The sequence below is a fragment of the Protopterus annectens genome, chromosome 7.part0 (genome assembly GCF_019279795.1).
Source record: "Protopterus annectens isolate FY-2018-M chromosome 7.part0, PAN1.0, whole genome shotgun sequence".
Lineage (NCBI taxonomy): Eukaryota > Metazoa > Chordata > Ceratodontiformes > Protopteridae > Protopterus > Protopterus annectens.
In genome coordinates this window covers 1187604758-1187625057 of record NC_056739.1, presented here as the reverse complement: position 1 = coordinate 1187625057, position 20300 = coordinate 1187604758, and the positions used below count along the sequence as shown (strand labels likewise).

The window sequence follows — 20300 nt, the reverse complement described above, 5'->3', positions numbered from 1 at the left end:
TATAATCTAGTGTAGAGGGTTGATGCTGTGAGCTGCTAATGAGCTTCATCCTGTAGACCTGAGTTTGCACAGTGAGTAACTGAACAGGTCACATTGCTCCTGAGTTGCATCTGAAATGAGGCACTTGTGCTTAGAAAGTTTACTAGGTTAATACATGAATTTATAATAATAATAGTAATAAAAATAATAATAATCACCCAGGGTCAGGAGAGTGTAAGTGTGATCACAAGCAAATCACAGTACTGTATATAATACATCTGGTTTTGTCATGGAATGTTACCAAGCTCCATTTTAAAATATGAATTATCGTTACAGGGTTGTGAAGATAACATTTACAGCATGCCATCTTCAAAACGTAACTTAATACACACCCTCTAGGATGTCTATTGTCTTAAGATAATACTCCGCAGTTATTTCACAATTTGTTTGCCTCTGTTTCTTGGCAAAAGATTAATAATTTCTGAAAACCTCCAAAAAATCAAATAAAACGTTTTCGTAACAAGTGAGAAGCCATCCCTTTATTAACCAGATTTCAGAAACGTCTGTGTTCATTTAAGAAATATGACTTAAGTTACTTTCAGACATAGTCTCATCCATTTCAAAGGGACAAATACAAATTATAGCGATCTAGTTAGCAAGAACCTAAAAGGCTCAGTTAAGAGTGCAGGATCAGATCTAACTAAAGAAGCGATCAGGCTATGGAAAAGGCTGAATTGCAACCATCACATGAGCCAGTGGTCACTGCATGGGGTCTGCAGATGAAAAGGTAAAGCAGAGCGGGTCATTTTTCTCCTCTCTCTCCTTTCTCAGGACAGTAGTGCTCTGGGATTCCCCTCACCAACCTTGTCTTAACGCCTATCAAAGTCTGTAGTGTCGTGGAACAACAGGAAATCTGCCTGTTAACAACTTCTGGTGCTCTTGTTAATTGTTTAAGCATGCATAACCTAAGTAGTGGAAGTTTCCAAAAAAAAGCCTCCACATATGGGAGGAGTGGAAACAGATCAGAGCTGCCATACGTAAAAATAATTATAGGACGTGTGGCAAACACAGGCGTTGCTTATGCACTGAGCCCCCCATCCCCACCCCCCAACCCGAATCAGCATAATTCCTCGAAGAAGACTTTTCCTGTTGGCAGGGCATCTGCAGTACTGTTGCATTACGTTTTTTTTCCACGTTCTAGGCGTTACATTACAGTTTTGCCCTATTTTACATTTCAGATCTGGTCTTTGTTAGAAGTATCTCAGTATTGTCCAACTATCTAGAGGTGCGATCATCCTGGTGTCTGCTCTTTGCACTGGGAGAGAGATCAGCGTCCCACGGGCAACTGAAATTATCAAAATTCTAAGAAAAACAGCACAGTTAAATGGAATTCTTAATAGTTTGAAAAATATGAGCCGTCAGAGCCCAATAAAAATGTTTAAACATTCAGTAACCGTCTCCCCTAGACATAAAAGAATAAAAATAGGAAATGGCACTATTTTAATGACACATGGTAGCGTTAATAATCACCGCTTTATGCCCCCTCATTGTTCAGTGGGACAACAAAGGAGTTTATGCTTTAAGACGGGCGGAGTCATCTGTCAAATCCCGCCCCCCCCCCCCCCCCCGCTAGCTATAGTGCCACTGCATCTTGTAAGCGAACATCTGCGCAGCACTCTCGTCGCCGCCCTGCATGTGACGTCACGGCCCAGTTATTTCCCCCTTTAGAGCTGTCTGGCTGCTGCGTTTGAGACAGAAGGACAAAAAGAAATTCCCCGAGTGAGGTGGGGAGGGGCTCCTCAAGGAAAGGCTGCCATCACCGGCATTCTAGCAATTGGAACTCCTGGATCCGCGTTCTTCTGGAAGGTGGAAATTTGGGATCCGGGTTCTAATCAGCACAAGCCGGACTGCACTGAATTTTAGCCCCTCGAAACAAAGCCAGCACTAACATTGCACATTTCTTAACAATCCAGACCCCCCATCCAACCTTCCAGCCATAGTCCCATCTCATCCAGCTTCTCCTTTGTGTCTGCTCTTTCATCTGAAACGAGATTGTGGAAACGACCGTTATGCCCAGCTCGCTTTTTGCCGACTTGGAGAGGACCGGGGGCGGCAGCAACGGAGGAGGAGAGACACTGGATGACCAAAGAGCCCTTCAGATCGCCTTGGATCAGCTCTCCCTGCTGGGGCTAGATAACGACGACTCTTTGATTTACGACAACGAGCCCAGGAAGAAGAGCGTGAACATGACCGAATGTGTGCCTGTGCCCAGCTCGGAGCATGTCGCAGAGATCGTGGGCAGGCAAGGTAGGTACAAGGCAATCACCTGGTGTCAGAGCACTGCGGTTCGGTTGTGTTAGCGTGTAGCCATCCATTGCTGCAGTTTTCAGAGCTGTCATGTGTAGCCACTAGCCTTAGTGGGAGACAAAGGAAGACGTGCTGCTTCCAGCAGTGCATCGTGTGCGCATTAACACAGCTATATATATGTATTCCTAAGTAGGTACAGCCAAAAGTCTTCTCAGTAAATGGAAAGGGTTGCCAGCCTGCATACATTGCAGATGTCTCATTTTATGGGAAAAAAATCAAAGTTAGAGATGTTTTATACAAGAAAATAGGTACCGGAGACTGGGGATCTGATTAACATTCCATTTTTTGTTTTTGTGAGCTACTTGTTCTTTACTCTAGGTTAGCTGGTTATTTTATTTTCACTAGATATTTAATGTACTGTGTGTATCAAAGTATTAAACGGTTGTGTTTTTATTGCTGTCTTTGTTAGTGTGTTGACGCAGGGATGAATCGGTTCTACCTAAATGGCTTTAAGTGTTTGCATTTCTTACATATTTTTACTCAGTTTTGAATTAATCTTGGGAATTTGCTTATATTTATAGAGTGATTCTTTGTACCAGTTGTCAATTTGTTTGTTTTTGTTTGCAGGTTGCAAAATCAAAGCTCTGCGGGCAAAGACCAACACCTACATCAAGACCCCGGTCCGTGGGGAGGAGCCTGTCTTTGTTGTGACTGGCAGAAAGGAAGACGTAGCCATGGCCAGGAGGGAGATCATCTCAGCTGCAGAACATTTCTCCATGATAAGAGCTTCTCGAAACAAGAACAATGCCTTGAATGGTACGATCCCTGGGCCGCCTAATCTGCCAGGGCAAACAACCATTCAGGTGCGGGTGCCATACCGGGTGGTGGGGCTTGTGGTGGGACCGAAAGGGGCGACAATCAAACGAATCCAGCAGCAGACTCACACCTACATCGTGACACCAAGCAGGGATAAAGAGCCAGTGTTTGAGGTCACTGGCATGCCAGAGAATGTTGACAGGGCCAGGGAGGAGATCGAAGCGCATATTGCTATGAGGACTGGAGGATTGATTGAAATCACCGATGAGAACGATTTTCACGCGAATGGTACTGATGTTGGTTTTGATATCCACGGCCCAGGAAGCTTGTGGAGCAAGCATGCCCCAAGCATAACTTCGACCTCTGGACGCAAACCTTTTTCTAACTACCGCAATGATAGCTCCAGTTCACTGGGGAGTGCTTCTACTGATTCCTGTTTTGGAAACAGTAGCTCCAGACTGGCTGATTACAGTCCCCCAAGCCCAGTTTCCAGTTACACCAACAGTGGGAACAATAACAATAATCATGTGAATGCAAATGATTTTATTTTCAGGAATGACACAATTTCTCCAGATTGCACTGATTTGGTTTTTGAGTCCCCGGGTTTTGATCCTGCACCAGCCCCACCAGGGTCTACTTTAATCTGGTCCCAGTTTGAACATACTAATGGTGGGTGCAACGTTGCCCCCTCCTCTGTCTTTCATACTAGTGCTTCCATAAACGCCAATGGAATCTTGAGTAATCAGAGACGTGTAAATGGGGTAGGCTGTACTGGACCACCAAGGTTATCCCCTCCTTTGCATGTTAACGGGGTTGAGCATCATCTTGCTCGAAGAGTGCGCAGTGACCCTGGTCGAGGAGGACCAGCTTTCACAAGTTATATTACAAGTGGACTTTCGAATGGCATTGTTTCGTTTCCTGGATCTCATCTACCATGTGTGCCCTCAGATTCCTCGGCTTCCTCATCTTCATCATCCTCCTCCTCTTCTTCCTCCAGCTCTTCTTCCAGCTCTTCTTCCTCATCAGGCATGAGGAGGAAAGGTAGTCGTGATTGCTCCATATGTTTCGAAAGTGAGGTGATTGCAGCCCTGGTTCCATGTGGCCACAACTTGTTTTGCATGGAGTGTGCAAACCGCATTTGTGAGAAAAGTGACCCTGAATGCCCTGCCTGCCATACTGCAGTAACTCAGGCTATACGTATATTTTCATAAGATAAATAATTTTATTATATTGTTGAGTAAGTGTAATTCTTAAAGCTGTAGTATCTGCATTTAAAGGGACACCACATACTTCATTGTTATCATTACTTGTACAGTACTGTAGCCTGGTAAATACTTTTGACATGTAGTGCATGTTATAAATAATATACCCAAATAAAAACTCTAGTACTGTAGTCATGTTAACATTTTACTTTAGTACCACATTTAAAAAAATGCAAGAAGAATTGTGTATAAAATGTGTAGACTGTTAGTGAAGTGACCCTATTGATAGTAATAATTAGAAATGCTTATAGCAAAGTTTATGGACGATGCATTTATTGTAGACAAGCAAGATGTTCCTGTGAAAACATGATACTGCAGCTTTAGGAAAGTAACTAATTAAATACAGACAACTGAAACATACATTTATGTATGTATATGTGTATATAAATACATTTAAAGTTTAAAAATGATAAATTGCATTGATACAGATGGAAGTATTTTATTCTTTTTGACTTGAAAAATTATATTTCGTATTGCAAAGATGTTTACAGGTATTTTAATTTAAGTTCAGTGAACTTTTTTGTAGCTGGGTTAAATCTTTTATTTTTAGTATGGCCTTACTGGCAGAGAACACTGTATTATTTTAGTATCACACAATTGTGGAGGGTGAATTAAAAAAAAATGAAATGTTTAATGCTTTGAACAGTATTCTGTTGGGATGGAGATTTTATAGGTTCAAAAAATTAAATCCGCTTCACCCAGCATATTTTCTATTTGGTGATATAAAATGTTTTATTCTATATTATTAAATATGGACATTATAAATCAAGCTGACAAAAGGAACAGCCTGAGCTTTCTAACATTTGTATAAAAAGAGACCAGTGGGAATTACAAAAGTTCTGTTGCACCACTATAGTTTTAGTATTTCTATTTTAATACATTTGTTTACCACTTCTTTATGTATATGTAGGTGAAGTTACTTGAGCGTAAATGTACTTTATTGAGCAAAGTTTAAAACAAAATATATTTTATTTTATGATAAAGGGCCTTTAACCTCATGGTCAAATACTAATATTATATTTGCTGAGACAAAATTTGAAATTGTATCAAGAGTTTTATTTTTCTGACATTTAAAGTTCTACATAATAAAGGTAAAACGTAAGTAATGGTGCTACTTCATGTTTTTTTAATTATTTCTATATAAAGAAAAATAAAAATGGTACATAAATTAAGCATGTGTTGTGATTTTGTAAGGTGACAGTGTTTTTTAATAAATGGTGTATCACAGCATTTATATTTTCTGATTTTTTAAAAAAAATATCTCTTCAAATTGAAACTAAAATAACTTCATTATTGTTTGCAGTATTCATGTCAAAGGCTGTAACTGTGTGCCTCGTGGATCTCCCTCACTGTCGAGTTACAATGCATAACAGAGAGTTAGTGTACGTCTAGGTTTGGTTCGCAATCTCATTCCTTGGCCTAGCATTACTTAAAAGCCTCAATATGATAACATGAAAGTAACTCTGGTATATCATAAGTGTGTATGTATAGGTAGTGTGACTGATTAAAACAGTGAAGTGTGATGTCAGTTTGATTCCCGTACCCTACACTTGCATATAAGTGCATATCAGCCTCATATTCTGTTTGAGGACTCTTGCTTGTAAAGTTATCTTGCCTGTAAAGACATCTGCTGTTTTTTTTTCACTAGGGTACCAGAAAATTACATTACTATTAAAATAATAACTCGTAGTACAGCAGTACTTGCTGTATTACATAATATGTTATTGTGGAGCAGGACAGAAATGTTTTGTTAGAACAAAATCAGGGTGGGATGCATTTCCTTTTTACTGTATTTCATCACAGTGAGACAGTCAGTATATATTTTGCCAAATTAACAACAAGGTATAAACACCTGAATATGTGTATTTGGAATGTCCAGAAACCTGTGCCTTTTCCACTAATTTTGTGGCAATAAGATTTCCCATCTCAGAGGGCAAACCATAAAGTGCCTTTTTAACATTACATTGTCTGAACTGAATGAAAAGCAAAACATTTTTTCAGGTTTGTAAGGTTTATTTGAAGAGTAGAGTGCTTTGCCATTTGTTTGTTTACTTTTCTGGATTTCTTCTGCTGTTTTCTGGTTGTCAACAAAGTACTGACTGACACATTTAAACTACAGCTCAGTGCATGTAAAAGTAGTGTATAAACTGGTCAACTGCTCATTTGCTGACAAATGTCTGTCATTACTGTGACAAGCATGGAAAAGAGGACTCTGAGACAACAGAAATGCACCATGGGAACCTGAGTGTAGATTTAGTACTGTTTTAACAATCAAATCTAAAACTGCTTTGACATAACAGAGTGCAGTAGTAGTGTTATCTTATTGTGTTTTTTATGTAAGAAACATTAGTTTTGATACCACGTGTAGTTTTGTTGCTTTTCCAATTCTATTATGTGTTTGGATGTGCATTTTCAATTTGTACTGCTGTTTACCCCTTTAATTTTGGTAGTATTGGAGTTATCTATTTCTGAGTCATGGTTCCTCTGTATGCATGCAGTTTGCATTTACATCTGTCTCAGCTAGGATGCATTTCTGTTTCATTTTAACATTTGTAATTTATCACATCACTGAGCTTCAGGCAAGTGACGTTTTATGCTGTAAGATGCCTGCACATTCTGCAAGGCAAATAGTGTGAGTGGTGTCGGTACTTTAAAGTTAACCTGTAGTGTTAGATGGTTTAGAACAGTTTTTGTTTTTGCATGTAGTGGCTCCTTCCACTCTAATGTCCTGCAGGCTTGTGTACATAAGATTGCATGATGCTGGATTTCCATTATTCGGGTAGTTCCACTTTGAAAACACGACTGTGTTTTAACCTAGAGAAAATAAAGGACAGTGGAATTGTATCTTACAGGTTATTTGCTTATACCATGGGGTAGTGAAGAAACTGATAAATAAAGTAGTTCCTGCTTCCCACCTTTATCCAGGAGTCCTTATCAGGGGAAAGTTTAAACCATTGTTGCACAACTGTTTTAAGAGTGCACAGTGGGTATGGTTTTGTGGCCTGATAAAAGCACTAGTGTTGTCAGTATGCATTACAAGACTCCAGATGGTTACGCACTAGTAACTGTACTTTTGGCACACTACCTTTTAATTTGATCATCAAATAAAGATGCATGTGAAAGATAATTGTTTATAACTGATTGCTGGGCTTCTACGCAGCATCCTCCTGACTTGGTGCATTGCATAGATTGGGTTGTACCTGCAATATTTTCTTCCATTCCATTCTAGTTATGTGCTGTTTACAAGTACCCATTGTTTCATAATTCATATCTAGATCGGCATTAGAATGTGGAAATGTTTGTAGCTATATTTTCTGCTCAATTTATATCATGTAGTTACATTAACAAGTGTCAATACAAGAATCCCACTCCAGTACCCCTGGAGGCCAACTCTGTGTGCTTTTTTGTGTTGAAGTTTGCACGTTGTGCATCCTTTTGCTCTTGTTGACATGTACTGTTTTTCATCAGTTTTGTTTGTAGAAGACAGTCTCTGCGTTATTTTTAATCTTATAAATGGCTCATTGTTACTAATATTTTAATAGAATACAACAGCTGGGTATATTTATTCTGACCTTACAGAATTGCTTCTTGTAGAAAGTTCTTCAGGTACACTTGTTTTGTTCTATATTTTGTGGAGTAAAAGGACCATTTGAAGTGATAGACAACTCTTAATGATGTCAAAGTGAAAGTGTTATTTTTGCTCATTTCGTACAACTGTCATGGAGCTGTGTTTTGACTCTCAGCTGCTGTGTAATCTCTGCAGTCTGTTGATGTTGTCTTTCTTTTACAAGGTACTAGATTTCTAGCTTTCTAAATTGGGAAACCAGGCTTTCATGCTATCTCATTATTGTGTCATTTGTTGGCATGTTTAGGTTTCTCTCTCAGATTTTATTTATTGCTCTGTGTTTGTTATATTGTTGTTTGGTGTTAGTAGTTATGTTTCTTTAGTTTGTATCATCTTGTTTTCTGATCTGCACCATATGTGAATGAGTGCATGTTAAAAATAAGCTTATCTAGAATACTGTCCCTGTAGACTGTAATACAAGTGAATGCAGTATTGTTGCATATTTTACAGAGTGGAATTTTTTATCAATGTATGCATTTTAGAATAAAGAAAATGACTGTTGTCTGGAATCCTGGCATCTGTGCAGCAGCTTCAGAAGTATTCTTCCCTTAAACTTATTTCAGCATTATGTTTCCAGTTTTTATTAAATTGTTACTTGTATGTGTAGTTTTCCATATGTCTGACTTTCACCTCTGCACTGTGAAACAGCCTCATTCCCTGCTGCATAGCACCGCCTACTACTTATCCATCTGCCATGACAAGAGGAACGTTCTCTGTCAGAACTGCAGCTTTATCAGCTATTTGCCCATGGTTGTCTGCACGTTTTACATCATCAGTGTTCTGTTTTGTAGTCTATATTTTTTGGTTATTTCATGTTCATTCTTTCTATAGTTTCATGAATGTTCTCGTTTGAGTTAATACTGTCGCATATAGTTGGCAGTCTGTTACATTTTTAAAGGCCACTGACAGATACTGATTAAATATAGATCTTGAGTACTGTCAAAGTGAGTGAGACATTCCATAACTTCTGATTTCAACAAATACTTCCATATTTGGAGTAAGGGTGTAAGACACAGTGCAAAAATATTAGAGAAAAATGAGCAATTTAGGTCAGAATTTTCCCCAGTGATGCTCAGTTACCTCTGGTATTAATTAATTTTGCATTGTTTAGCAGAACAGATTTTTTCTAATATAAATGCTCAGTCATTGCAGAAGTTAGTAAGAACACATTATGAATTGAGTAAGGCAGGTCTGTATTTTTAAAGTAGTGCTGTTTCTGTATATTTAAGGAATGCTGCAGTACAGATTTCTCAACCCAGTGAGAAAGTATTGGATATGTTGTGAAACCAAGACCTAGAGAGGAAAAAAAGAACTTCCAGCTAATTCATGTAGCCCTGCATAGCTAAATGCTTCCGGAGTGTTCCTTGCGGTCTTGAGGGTATAGTATTTGGGGTGCAGACAGAATTATAAGTTGCTGTAGCTCTACTGCTACTGTAGTTATGTGGAAAGCAAGACTTTCTGATGTTTGTCCTTTTACTGTAAAGACTGCTTTGGTCTTCCTAGAAAGTTCCATGCCAAGCTGTATTTTAGACTGTACACCTGTTGTACGCAATGTCCACCTTTTTCACTGTCGTTCCTGGGAGAATAGTCTGTACATAGCTGCAGCCTCCTGCAATTTGCAAAACACCATATTAGTGGATGGGTTCTCTTTGTGAGACAAAACTGTTTTTTTTTTTTTTTCTTGTTACACACTAGTCTCTTTTGGTGTCTGAGTGAGGTGAAATATGGAGCTATGAAATATATGGAAACATATGAAAAGAGAGAGTGTAAAAGGACTTGAAAGAATAGATGTTTTGTGAACACTGACAAGTAATTTGCTTTGTGAATATCCTGTCCTGACGGCATCCTCTTGACCTAGTAGCTGATGTTGTCTTCCAAAATTTCCTGCTTCCTGTTATGTGACCTTGTGTACTGTGTAGCAGCTGTTCCATCTGCTGGCACCTTGCCATCCATGTATCTGTTACACTTGTTTGTACTGAGTTCTCTTTGTTTAGCATTATCCTTGAGTGTGTGTGTTATGGCAGATTTGCTTAGGTTATTTTATGTGTATATGATCCAGTTATGGTTGTTAGTGGCTGTGCTGTAAGGGCAGTTCTTAAGTTGAAGATGGAAATGGGGCACTGATTCTAAGATTGCTGCACCTGAGTTACTGTAAGATACTTGCTGATCTGTTGTTGATCCAATTAAATTCCTTTTTTTTTTCTGCAGTGTAGTAGTTTTCCTTGTAAATTATTTATTTTGAAGTGTACCAGGACTGTCTCTGTTCTTGATGGAACACTGAGTAGTTAGGCTATTCCTTTTAATAGATTATAGGTTCGTTCATAAGTAGGTACTAGGCTATCTGCCCAAGGACCTAAGTAAGCCTTAGCCAACAAGGTTCCCTGGCTTACGCCACCCAAGAAAGTTATTTTCCTGATTAATCACTTTTTAATAGATTACAAAGTGACTACAGGGTATGTATGCATTGTTTGTAGTGTGAGAGTTAGAATCATACTTTACAACCATGACCGGAGCAGAGACAAACACAAGATAATGAAAAAATAGAGCAGTATAAACAAACACTTGACATATGCTTAAGAGTATGCATATATATGTAGCACTTCAGACTTTTCCAGGGAGTGAAACAAAAGTGCAAAGTGGTAGAAAGGAGTCACAAAGTAGGAAGGTATGAGTGGGAGAAGGGAAGTTGCATGTATTTGATTCAAACGTGGTTTTAAGGAGGGCTTTTTAGATGAGAGTGGAGGATTGGAAAGTTTCTGATATGTTGAACACATCAACAGTAAGATTGTTAAAGCGTTCTTACTGGTAGGAAGTACGAATCAAGATTTGTGCCAGGTCACAGCACCCAGAGGGTTAGCTCTTGTTGGGTAGTAGTTGATAATTTATGGGCAGGGAGCAGAAAGAGGTCACAAAATAAGCATTTTTAAATTGTTAATGAGAACAGAAAGGTGGCTTTTGCTGTGACAGGGGTAGAATATGTGAAGTTCAGTACAATGGTAGTGTGGAAGCTGGGTGGATAGATGAAGGCATACAAGTGTTTTTGTAGCCTGTAGAAATTGTATTCCTGTTTTAAAGGTACAGCGAGGTTTGAGTAGAATTCATAATGTAAGCCTGAATTTGGCATTCAGAAAATAACATTCTCTTTCAACAGCATGTGATACTGTCATTATATGATACTGTACAGGTCATTATGTGATAATGTACAGGTCATTTTAACAGGACAGTGCTCTCAGGTCATGACTGAACACAGATTGTTGTGCACACTAGTTCATACCCATGTTACAAAGACTAAGTAATAATAGTAAACAATGTTTTATATTACCTTTGCAGTGCCACGTTATTTTAGGGGGACCACTGAATCTTGCTTTACTTTTTTTTTTTTTTTTTTCGTTTTTGACATAGTACAAATAATGGATTATGTCCTAGGCTGAATGAAGCTTCATCCCTACTAATCATAGTTTCCGTAGGTCTCAAGATATTTGTTTTGTGAAACCACATAAGCAATGACTACCTGGCTCATTATTGTGTCTGTTTTTCTACAAAAAGTGTCCAGATCCTTTTGTATATCCTTCCACACTTAATGTTCTAAATCTGTTTTCAGTCTTTGTGAAAGTCACTCTCATGTTTAATCCCCACAACACTAATGACTGTCTAGAGTTGTATTCATTCCATGCATTGTTGTGTGCATTATTCATGCTTGTGTCATTGTTGCTTGTTTGTGTTGTTTGACAGTTAATCTAGTCAGTAGTAACACTAATTGTTTCAGTAGGTACTATATGTTTTATATGTATTATCATATCCTTTTTGGTGTTTCAGTATCTCTTGAATATACAAATCCTACATGATTGTCTGAATATTAATAGTCATACTTTTGCAGCTTGTCTACATTTTCCATGGCCAGTCAGTCTTTCACAGTAAACACAAAGATGTGTGTAATTCCTGCATATTCTAGAAATATCTTGTCTAAGCTTTGTATTTCTTGAATTCTGCCTCTGTTTCTGATTCCTTGGTCTCTTTGGGAAGGTTGTTCTTCAGTCTTTTGTTTCTAAATGGTAACTGGTGGCTTCCTAATTTGCATAAGTACACATTTGTTGTTCTTGAAGACACATAACTAAACATAGTTCATAGCATGATGTTCTGCTCTCTGTTCCTGAAAAGGGATTATGAGTTCAGTTGGGCTACGTGTTTAACAAATATCTACTACTATTATTGCTATTATTGTTTTATTATTATTATTAATATTATTGCTTAGCAACTTGCATGGTTCTCCATCTCTTGCCATAAGAACCTTGTACAGAGTCAGGGGCAGATGTTCAAATTCAGGACACTTTTTAAATACTTATACCTTTTTTTTTTTGGGGATGGGTGGATTTTCTGATTAATAAGATATCTTCAATGACTGTTATGTCTGACATTATTTAGTAACCGAAATTCCATTTCTTTTTATCGCATCACAAATTTTATTAGACACAGTGCAACATTCTGAAGCAAAGTCAGTAACATCTCTGTGGTTAGTACTTTTTCTTAAAAGTGATCAACAGTGGCTCATCCTGTGGCATGAGTTAAAACACTCACTATTACACATTTTAACGTGTTAGTATCAAAACAAAAATGCAAAATGGTAGCTGTTAGATGTTTTTCAGTTTTCAGAAAAGTACACTGTAAAGCACAGGAGTCAAACTGGCCAGCACTGTACTCTAGAGGTTACAACACTCTGCCCTGCAGATATGCATATCTGTTTTGCAGCATTCAATTGTATACTGTGGGACTTGGAACATGTAAGTTTTACTACCTCCACAGTCACCACCGAAAAACAGTTGTATTTTGGGGTCTTAACCATACCTCTTAACTGTCCAGATTTTTGCTTCTTATTTTTGGTCTATTTCTCAAAACAAATGTGGTTTTGTGGCAGATCACTTACATTTCATATCCTGCAGGAAATGCATGCTAATACAAATCCTGTTCTAGCAATCTTTTCAATTAATAAGAACAATATTTAAAATCTGTCCCTAGTTTTTTAGGCCTTTGACCCTCAATTATTTTAGACTCTGTCCACATTTCGCTCAGTACGTGGTTGAGAGGTATGGTCTTAACCCATGCTGGTGGAATGATACTGTCACTGCTTCTGTTAACATGTGACAGTTAAAGTAGGAAACATTGAAACAGTTTCCAGAGGGAAGTGCTTGCTCTACAGGTAAGGGGCTGAGGAAATACATGCTTTGTTTGTTTCATTGAACTATGTTAAAAAGTTTCTTAAGATAATGGGGACTGGAGTCTGGGTACAGAAATGTGAGCTTCAGAAAGTGGAACACAAATGCCAGTTATTCTGTTATGCCCAGTTGGTAATGCGTTGGCATAGGCTGTGTGGAAGCACACAGCAATACATGAACAACATTGGTGGTCAGCTAGTGATTGGCATTTAGCATCTTTGTAGGAAAGGACGAGGCAACCAAGACATAGCAGAGGGAAGAGGAAAACGGAGTATTAGTTCAACATATGGTGTTTGTTGTAGTGAGGGATTTAAGTCATCCATTAACAGAACAGATATTACATGTCATTCATGACGTAAAGAACCTGCTCAAAATGACATTCATCATGTTTTAAAAATTGTGAATGAGGTACACTACCCCTGATTAATATAATCATATACAAGTTCAATGCAACTTGTGTGAAGGGAGATTTCTTCTTGCGATCTCAGGCAACCATTTTGGGGTTTCAGCCAGCTTGATGACCACATGTGATCTATGATATGCTGGGTGGATTTGGCTAATTAAGTATTACCATGTGTGATAGTTGCACTACCAGAAAAAGTGAACATGTTTCCTCCTGGTTTTACTAGGACATGAATCAGTGTGCTTACTGAATAATAGCTTAATGTTTAGGATTCACTGCAGTTATTCAGCAAGTTTACTGGGTAAAACCCATTGAACACAAGTCTGCCTTTTTAGGGGTTACCTTGGAGCAGTGATCTGTGGGAAGCAAAGCCAGACCTACTTAGCACCACGTAGCCTTAACCACTTTGCCAGACAGAAAAGCATCCTTGGACATCATTGGTATTGATAATAAGTTTACAGAGTAGAAGCCAACACTTGGGTTTATAAAGGTGGTGTGACAGCTGGCTTTTTAGATGAAACTGGGAGTATAAAGCAGTGCACTCCCTGCACATTTAATTGTTTAGTGGTGGTACTGACAGTGGGTAAGTGGTTAATAAGTAGAAAACGGTACTGGGAGAAGGATCACGTTCTGGATTCACCCTGTGAACTGCTGTTTACATTTCTTCATATGGCAGTCTGGGCCTGTTTCGACCCATCGAATTTACATTTATTCAAATTTCATTTACCCAAGTCCACTTCTTGGGATCTTCATTACTCCAAAAGCACGGACTGCCAAGATCTTTTCCCTGTGAAAGGAACCACTTGCCCACCATGGTGAACGTTGCCCTTTCTTCAATGTAGTGCAATCTTGGAGTTGATGTATTTAAGTGGGGGGGGGTTAGTTTTGGTCCATTTAGATATTTACTCATGGTGAAATTCGAGTAAATGTAAATTTGATATATGGGTCAGAGTAGACCCAGCAGCCTATATGACGTGATTGAAATGTGTTACTTACCTTGCCACATCGTCAGGCTAGTTATCTCTGCCTTGTTTAAATTATACTGCTCCCAGGTAGCCCTGAGGTATTGGTCACACCATGCATTGACCAACCAGCCATACAGTTTAATGCTCTGCAAGGCTGCCCAGTAGTGTTGCATAAACAGTAAAATTTTCCCACATATTTCTAAAGTATAATCTGCTGTAATGCAGTGCTTGTTGCCTGGGTTTGTTGCTGTCGTAATTTTTCTTATACGCCACGTAATACTATTTCTTATATGTCATGTAATAATGTTTCTTATACTCCACGTAATAGTATTTCTTACATACCATTTAATATTTTTTTATGTGGCAACCTCCCTGCTACTCTTCTGAAACTTGGTTACACAGTTCATTGAGCAGGGTCTAATGTGTCTTGTAATATATACAAAGAAATCCTTACTCATCAGCACTGTAAACCCCACTCAGTGGTCTACCTATATGTAATCATTCTGGTGTGTCCCACCTGAATGAGATGGGGGGGGGGGGCTTTGCAGAACTGGCAGAAACAGAGCAACCAGATAGACTTACGTGGTGGTGAAATCAGATTAAAATTAATTATTGCCCTTTAGTGCATATTAAAAAAAAATACCTTTTAGTGCATGACCTGTGCACACATATGTTTGCACACAATCCTGCAGTGTACTAAATTAAACATTTATCCTGTAAGGGAGAGGAACTGTGAAGCATCTGGGTCAACATTCTAAGCTGTAGGCTATATTCAATTGCCTGTAATGTGACCTGGCTCTCCATGACCCTACATTTGGCGAACTGGACATAGGGTAGTCCATAGCTGGGCAGAGTGCTCATTTGCATTCTGTGTGCAATTGGCATTTCCTCTGAGGAGCTCCAAGGTTACTGTACTGAGTTATTCTGCACTACTATGTCAGCAGTTTGACTTTTGTCAACTGCCAAGTCACACTGCTGCAACTACTGCAATGTGGATGGAGCCCTTGGGGTCATTATGCATTTCACAGTCTTTCCACTGTGACAGGGCAGGGTGGGCTCTGTATCCTGAAGTGGCGTTTTACTTGTAAATTTTTATATGTTTTAACTTTTCATACGACTTTAATTACAAATTGCTTTTATGTAGTTCATGTCTGTTTTACTTTTTCCACTTAATTTTTACACCTAAGCCTCAGAACTTTGCAGGTGGAAATTCCTTTAATTCCACTTCTGATTGTCTACCGCCATCATGTGAGTTTGCTTTCTTTTTAAAAAGAAGTAAAACATTTTGACTATTTAGGGTGGGGCAGACTGGCAGATAGCTGATGGTGAAAGATTGGACACGGCAGTGAGTGGCCAGTCATGCATTATGTATCATGATAGGGTTTTTCACTTAGGACATCCACCTGAGTGTATGGGATGATGAGAGCAGCCTTAGTATCTTTACATGGTTTTGCACATACTTTCCTTCTCTTCTTAAACCGTATGAAATTTCCTGCTAACCTGTCCTCTGCCGGGGTGAGTGAGCCGATAGCTCTGTTTCTATCTCTCATATAGTGGCACCTTTGCCCACTCAGTGAACTGGAGTTACTAGTGGTAAAGACTAATGTCCTGCCTCTTACTTTGTACACAACCTTTTACAGAGAGAAGAGCTTTGACGCCAAACTTTTGGTTGTCCAGAAGCACTTTTATACTACAGGCTTTGTTCAAAGGTACAGTTTACTTTAGTAAGCAAGCTATAATCATTTTCAAGAGCTGAAGTTACGATTGGTTCTGCTTTCAAGGGGGCAAGACTGTTTGGAAGGGTAATGCAATTGCTACCAAGTGCCTACTTTAATGGCATACGTTGGGGGCTCCATGAACAAACAGCACTGCAGGCAGATAGCACCTTGACTTATAAGAAAACATATTTCAGAAGACTGCCTTCCAAATGCTGGAATTCAGACAACTGATTAACATAATTGTTGCTGTTTTCTCATTGAGAGATGAATCACTGACCAACAAACCATATTTAACACAGAACTTGTGTAATAGTGTTTTGTTCCATTCACTGCCTGTTTACTTACAAAAGTCAGTGAGTAAATGTCATGTGGATAAGGACTACTTTGTTAGCCAAGTGATGATGACAAATTGTAATATGTTTCTCTTTTAAAAACACATGCTTGGCACAGATTAATATACTCTGAAGTAAAGCACTGAATTTTACAGATGAACATTACATTTTTTTATTGTAATTCATTTCTAGCAGTGGAATTGGCCATAGCTGGTTCCATTATTAAGGGATAATAGTTATTAGCAATCTTATACACTGAGACTTTAAAATGCTGAACTTGTAGAATGACACACACAAAAACATCTCCAGCATCGTGCAAGCTGAATCCTGTTTGTATAGATCATGTGTTGTGAAACTGAAAGTATTATGTCATGAGTCATTCAGCCAGGCATCTCCATATTTCACTGCTCTGTGTTTCTACTACTGTTACTTTTTAGTGTGTTTTTCCAGTTTCGCTGTATGTTTATGCTTAGTTTATGTGTTGCTTGTTATATGGTGTTTTGCATGATTGCAAATAGTTATTTCTAGCTGTTTCAACAGTTGTCTTGTTAACCATCTAGATGTGTTTTGTAGCTAATGATACGTGTTTTTTTCTCTCCTTCTTCCTGTCTCCCTTCTTTACTCTTGTTTTACTCTTCAGTAGAAATGTTGTCAGATTTTCTGTTTCCGACCTTTACACATTTGATGAACAAGTCTTTTATTTGTTCCCTTACAGTGTAATACTGCCTTTTGTGGAAGCATGTTAGCTTAGTGTGCATTCATCTCTTTTCCTGTAACCTGTGCACACATTTTGTTTTATTCTCCTGTTCCACCTCAACAGTATCTCCCCATTTATTCAGTAACAGGCCTACATTTACAGCTAGTCCTCCATCTCATCTCGTTCATAGGTTGTTAGAGGAAATTCCTGAGTATGTTTGTCTATGTAAATTGGTACAGCCTTATCAACATTTGTTTTTTTTTGTTTCCTTTTTTCTTTCCAGTGTTTAATAAGGTAATAACACGACTCAAGCTGTATATTTAAGGTGGAGTATTAGAGCAGGTCTTTTTTTCCTTGCACTCCTCACATTCAAAGGTTTACATATAATTTGTTATTACCACCAGTGCATTGTGATATTCCTCTTGTTTGACTTTTTTTTACAGAATACAGCACGTTTCTCACATTCACAGTGCTCTCAATCCTTTCTTCTTATCTACACAGGGCTAGGTGTGATCTCATTACAGTATTACATACTGTGTGTTCATCACAGTTAGTATTCCTCCAATAATAGCGTCTGTCTTATTAATCCTCGTTTTACTTAACTTTTCAGCATCCACATTCCTCTGTTTCTTCTACATAACTAGTAGCCATTTCCTAGAACATGGTCCTGTTTTACTGCCTTTTTACGTGGTTTAGTTACTCCATACCTTCATCTCGTCTTTCAGAAGAACTGAAGCTTTTATCTGCCATTGCAAAAAGAAGGTATTTGTTTTGTTTATGTTTGCCTACACAAGAAAAATAGTTTTGGAAGCATACCTCTCAGCTGTCCAGATTTGTGTCTAATAGTTTTGGTCTGTTCCTCCTAAAAGTTATAGCTTTCTAGCTAATCATTTAGGACTGAGGTCACTAAATAATGACATACAATTTAAGTTTTCAGACTGAGGTTGGGAGTTGGTATACAACTGAGTTTCATACTGGGTTGGGAGTTGGCATACAATTGAGTTTCAGACTGGGGATGGGAGATGGCATAATGGTTAAAATGATTACCTCACAGGTGAGAGACACAGGGTTTGATTCTCACTAATGGAAACTGGATAAGCTTAAAATGGTGCATACGAGCAGCTAGCCTAATACTTACCTATGAACACAAATCCTGTTATTCTAGTACGTTTATAAGACTGATATTTAAAATCTGTCCTATTTTTGGTCCTTTGACCTGCATTATTTTAGGCTTTGTCCAGATTTCTTGTGCTAAGAAGTTGAGAGGTATGCTTGGAAGGAATGACTCTGTCTTGTCCTAAAACGTAAAGTGTTTATTAGTTTTGACCACTCTTGATTCCTTACTTTATTTTCATTTATTTCTGTGCTCTTGCACAGTTTTCCCTGAGCTTGGTGCAAGTTTATTGAGTGTATGTCATAACGCAGTTACTGCTAGCAGATCAGAGCTAATGTTGCTGTGTGCTGCAATGAAAGGTTTTTGAACTTTTTTGCCAAAATTCAAATATCGTTGAATATGTCTATCAAAAAGTCAGCATAGCCTGCTGGGGTTACTATTAGGGAATGCTGCTTTTAAAGGTGATTTCATATTGTTACACAAAACTCACAACGTAATTAGTACTTAATATATGGCCATTGCTCAAGAGGGGAAGTAATAAGGCCATGTTCATAAATGAATATGTATAAAACTCTTTTTTCTACTAATGCCCCAGAGTCTCAGTGCAACTCTATGTTAGCCATCAGAAGGATTGAACAATTTGTAATTATAGAGTGTATCTTATTTTAATTTGTTGACAGGGTAATTTAAATGGTTCATCTGTGACCCTTTCAGCTTATATGTGCTTCAAAAGTGCCAGTGTAAATGTACTGTTTGTGGCTAAATTTAGAATACCCAGTCAGCTGGCATAGTGTTTGGGATGTGGAAGGAAACTGGATTACCCAGAAAAAAGTAATACAGACACAGAGACAACATGCTGACTATGCACAAACATAACTCTCAACCTCTTTGCGCAAGACGTCTGGACAAAGCCTAAAGTATGGGGGGACAAAGGCCCAAAAATAGGGACACATTTGAAATATTTCTCTTATAAACTTAGAAAGCTGCTAGAATAACATGATTAGTGTTGGCATGCATTTTCTGAGGGATATGAAGTCTGGATCTTCCATCCCCTGTAGTTTTGAGACAGAAAACTTAACCACTGAGTCGCTAGACTGCTTATATTCAGTCTAAAGTTTCAGTGACTGTGATGTAATGTTTTATTTGACTAAGTGCAATTGTACATCCCATGTACATTGATGTTAGGAATATAAGAACAGGACTAGCATGTGATTATGGACACTGTAAGATGCCTGCCTGTACGCACCTTTAAGTAGACACGTAGAAAAGTTCTTGTCACCCTTTTAAAGCACGTAAGTGTTCACATCCCAAATTAAGCATAACTGAACATATTAACCCTGGTATAGACTTGTATCTACCCACCCATTCATCAAGACTAACCTTAAATGTAGCCAAAGTAGTACTTTGCTTGACCTGTTGGGGTAACCTATACCATGCAGATAGGAACCTTTCCCTCCAATGAGTCTTGTTTATATTTTGGTGTAGATTTAAGACCCTAGTGCAGATGTTTTTAGAGCCACTGGTTTTGTGAAGAAATAGGAAGTCAAATAGGACTGTTTTTCTATGACTTGAAAAATGAGACACGAAACACTGGTTACCTTTATAAAAGTAATCAAACTGTATTAATAAGTTCACATTTACAAACATTATGCTTTACATATAGTGCTATATATCACATAACCTAAGCAACATTACATAAATTATTCAATTCCCGAGCTTTATTTTTTTTTAACAAGTAACACCTTTATTAAATCATCACTTATGACACAGGCAGTCATACGTATGTATAAATGAAAACAAACTACACAAACAAAATCCTAATTACATGCATTTTATATCACAAACCATACTGACACACTCCGGCTTGCAAAT

The 20300-nt window shown here is 38.3% G+C and overlaps 1 protein-coding gene across 1 annotated transcript; it reads left to right on the top strand.

Annotated features, from left to right (window-relative positions):
* Positions 1-1683: 1683 nt before the first annotated feature.
* Positions 1684-5536, top strand: MEX3B (mex-3 RNA binding family member B). Its single transcript, XM_044077801.1, has 2 exons — positions 1684-2286; positions 2914-5536. The coding sequence occupies exons 1-2, from the start codon at positions 2049-2051 to the stop codon at positions 4311-4313; spliced, it is 1638 nt and encodes a 545-aa protein (XP_043933736.1). The 5' UTR covers positions 1684-2048; the 3' UTR covers positions 4314-5536.
* The last annotated feature ends 14764 nt before the right edge of the window (positions 5537-20300 follow it).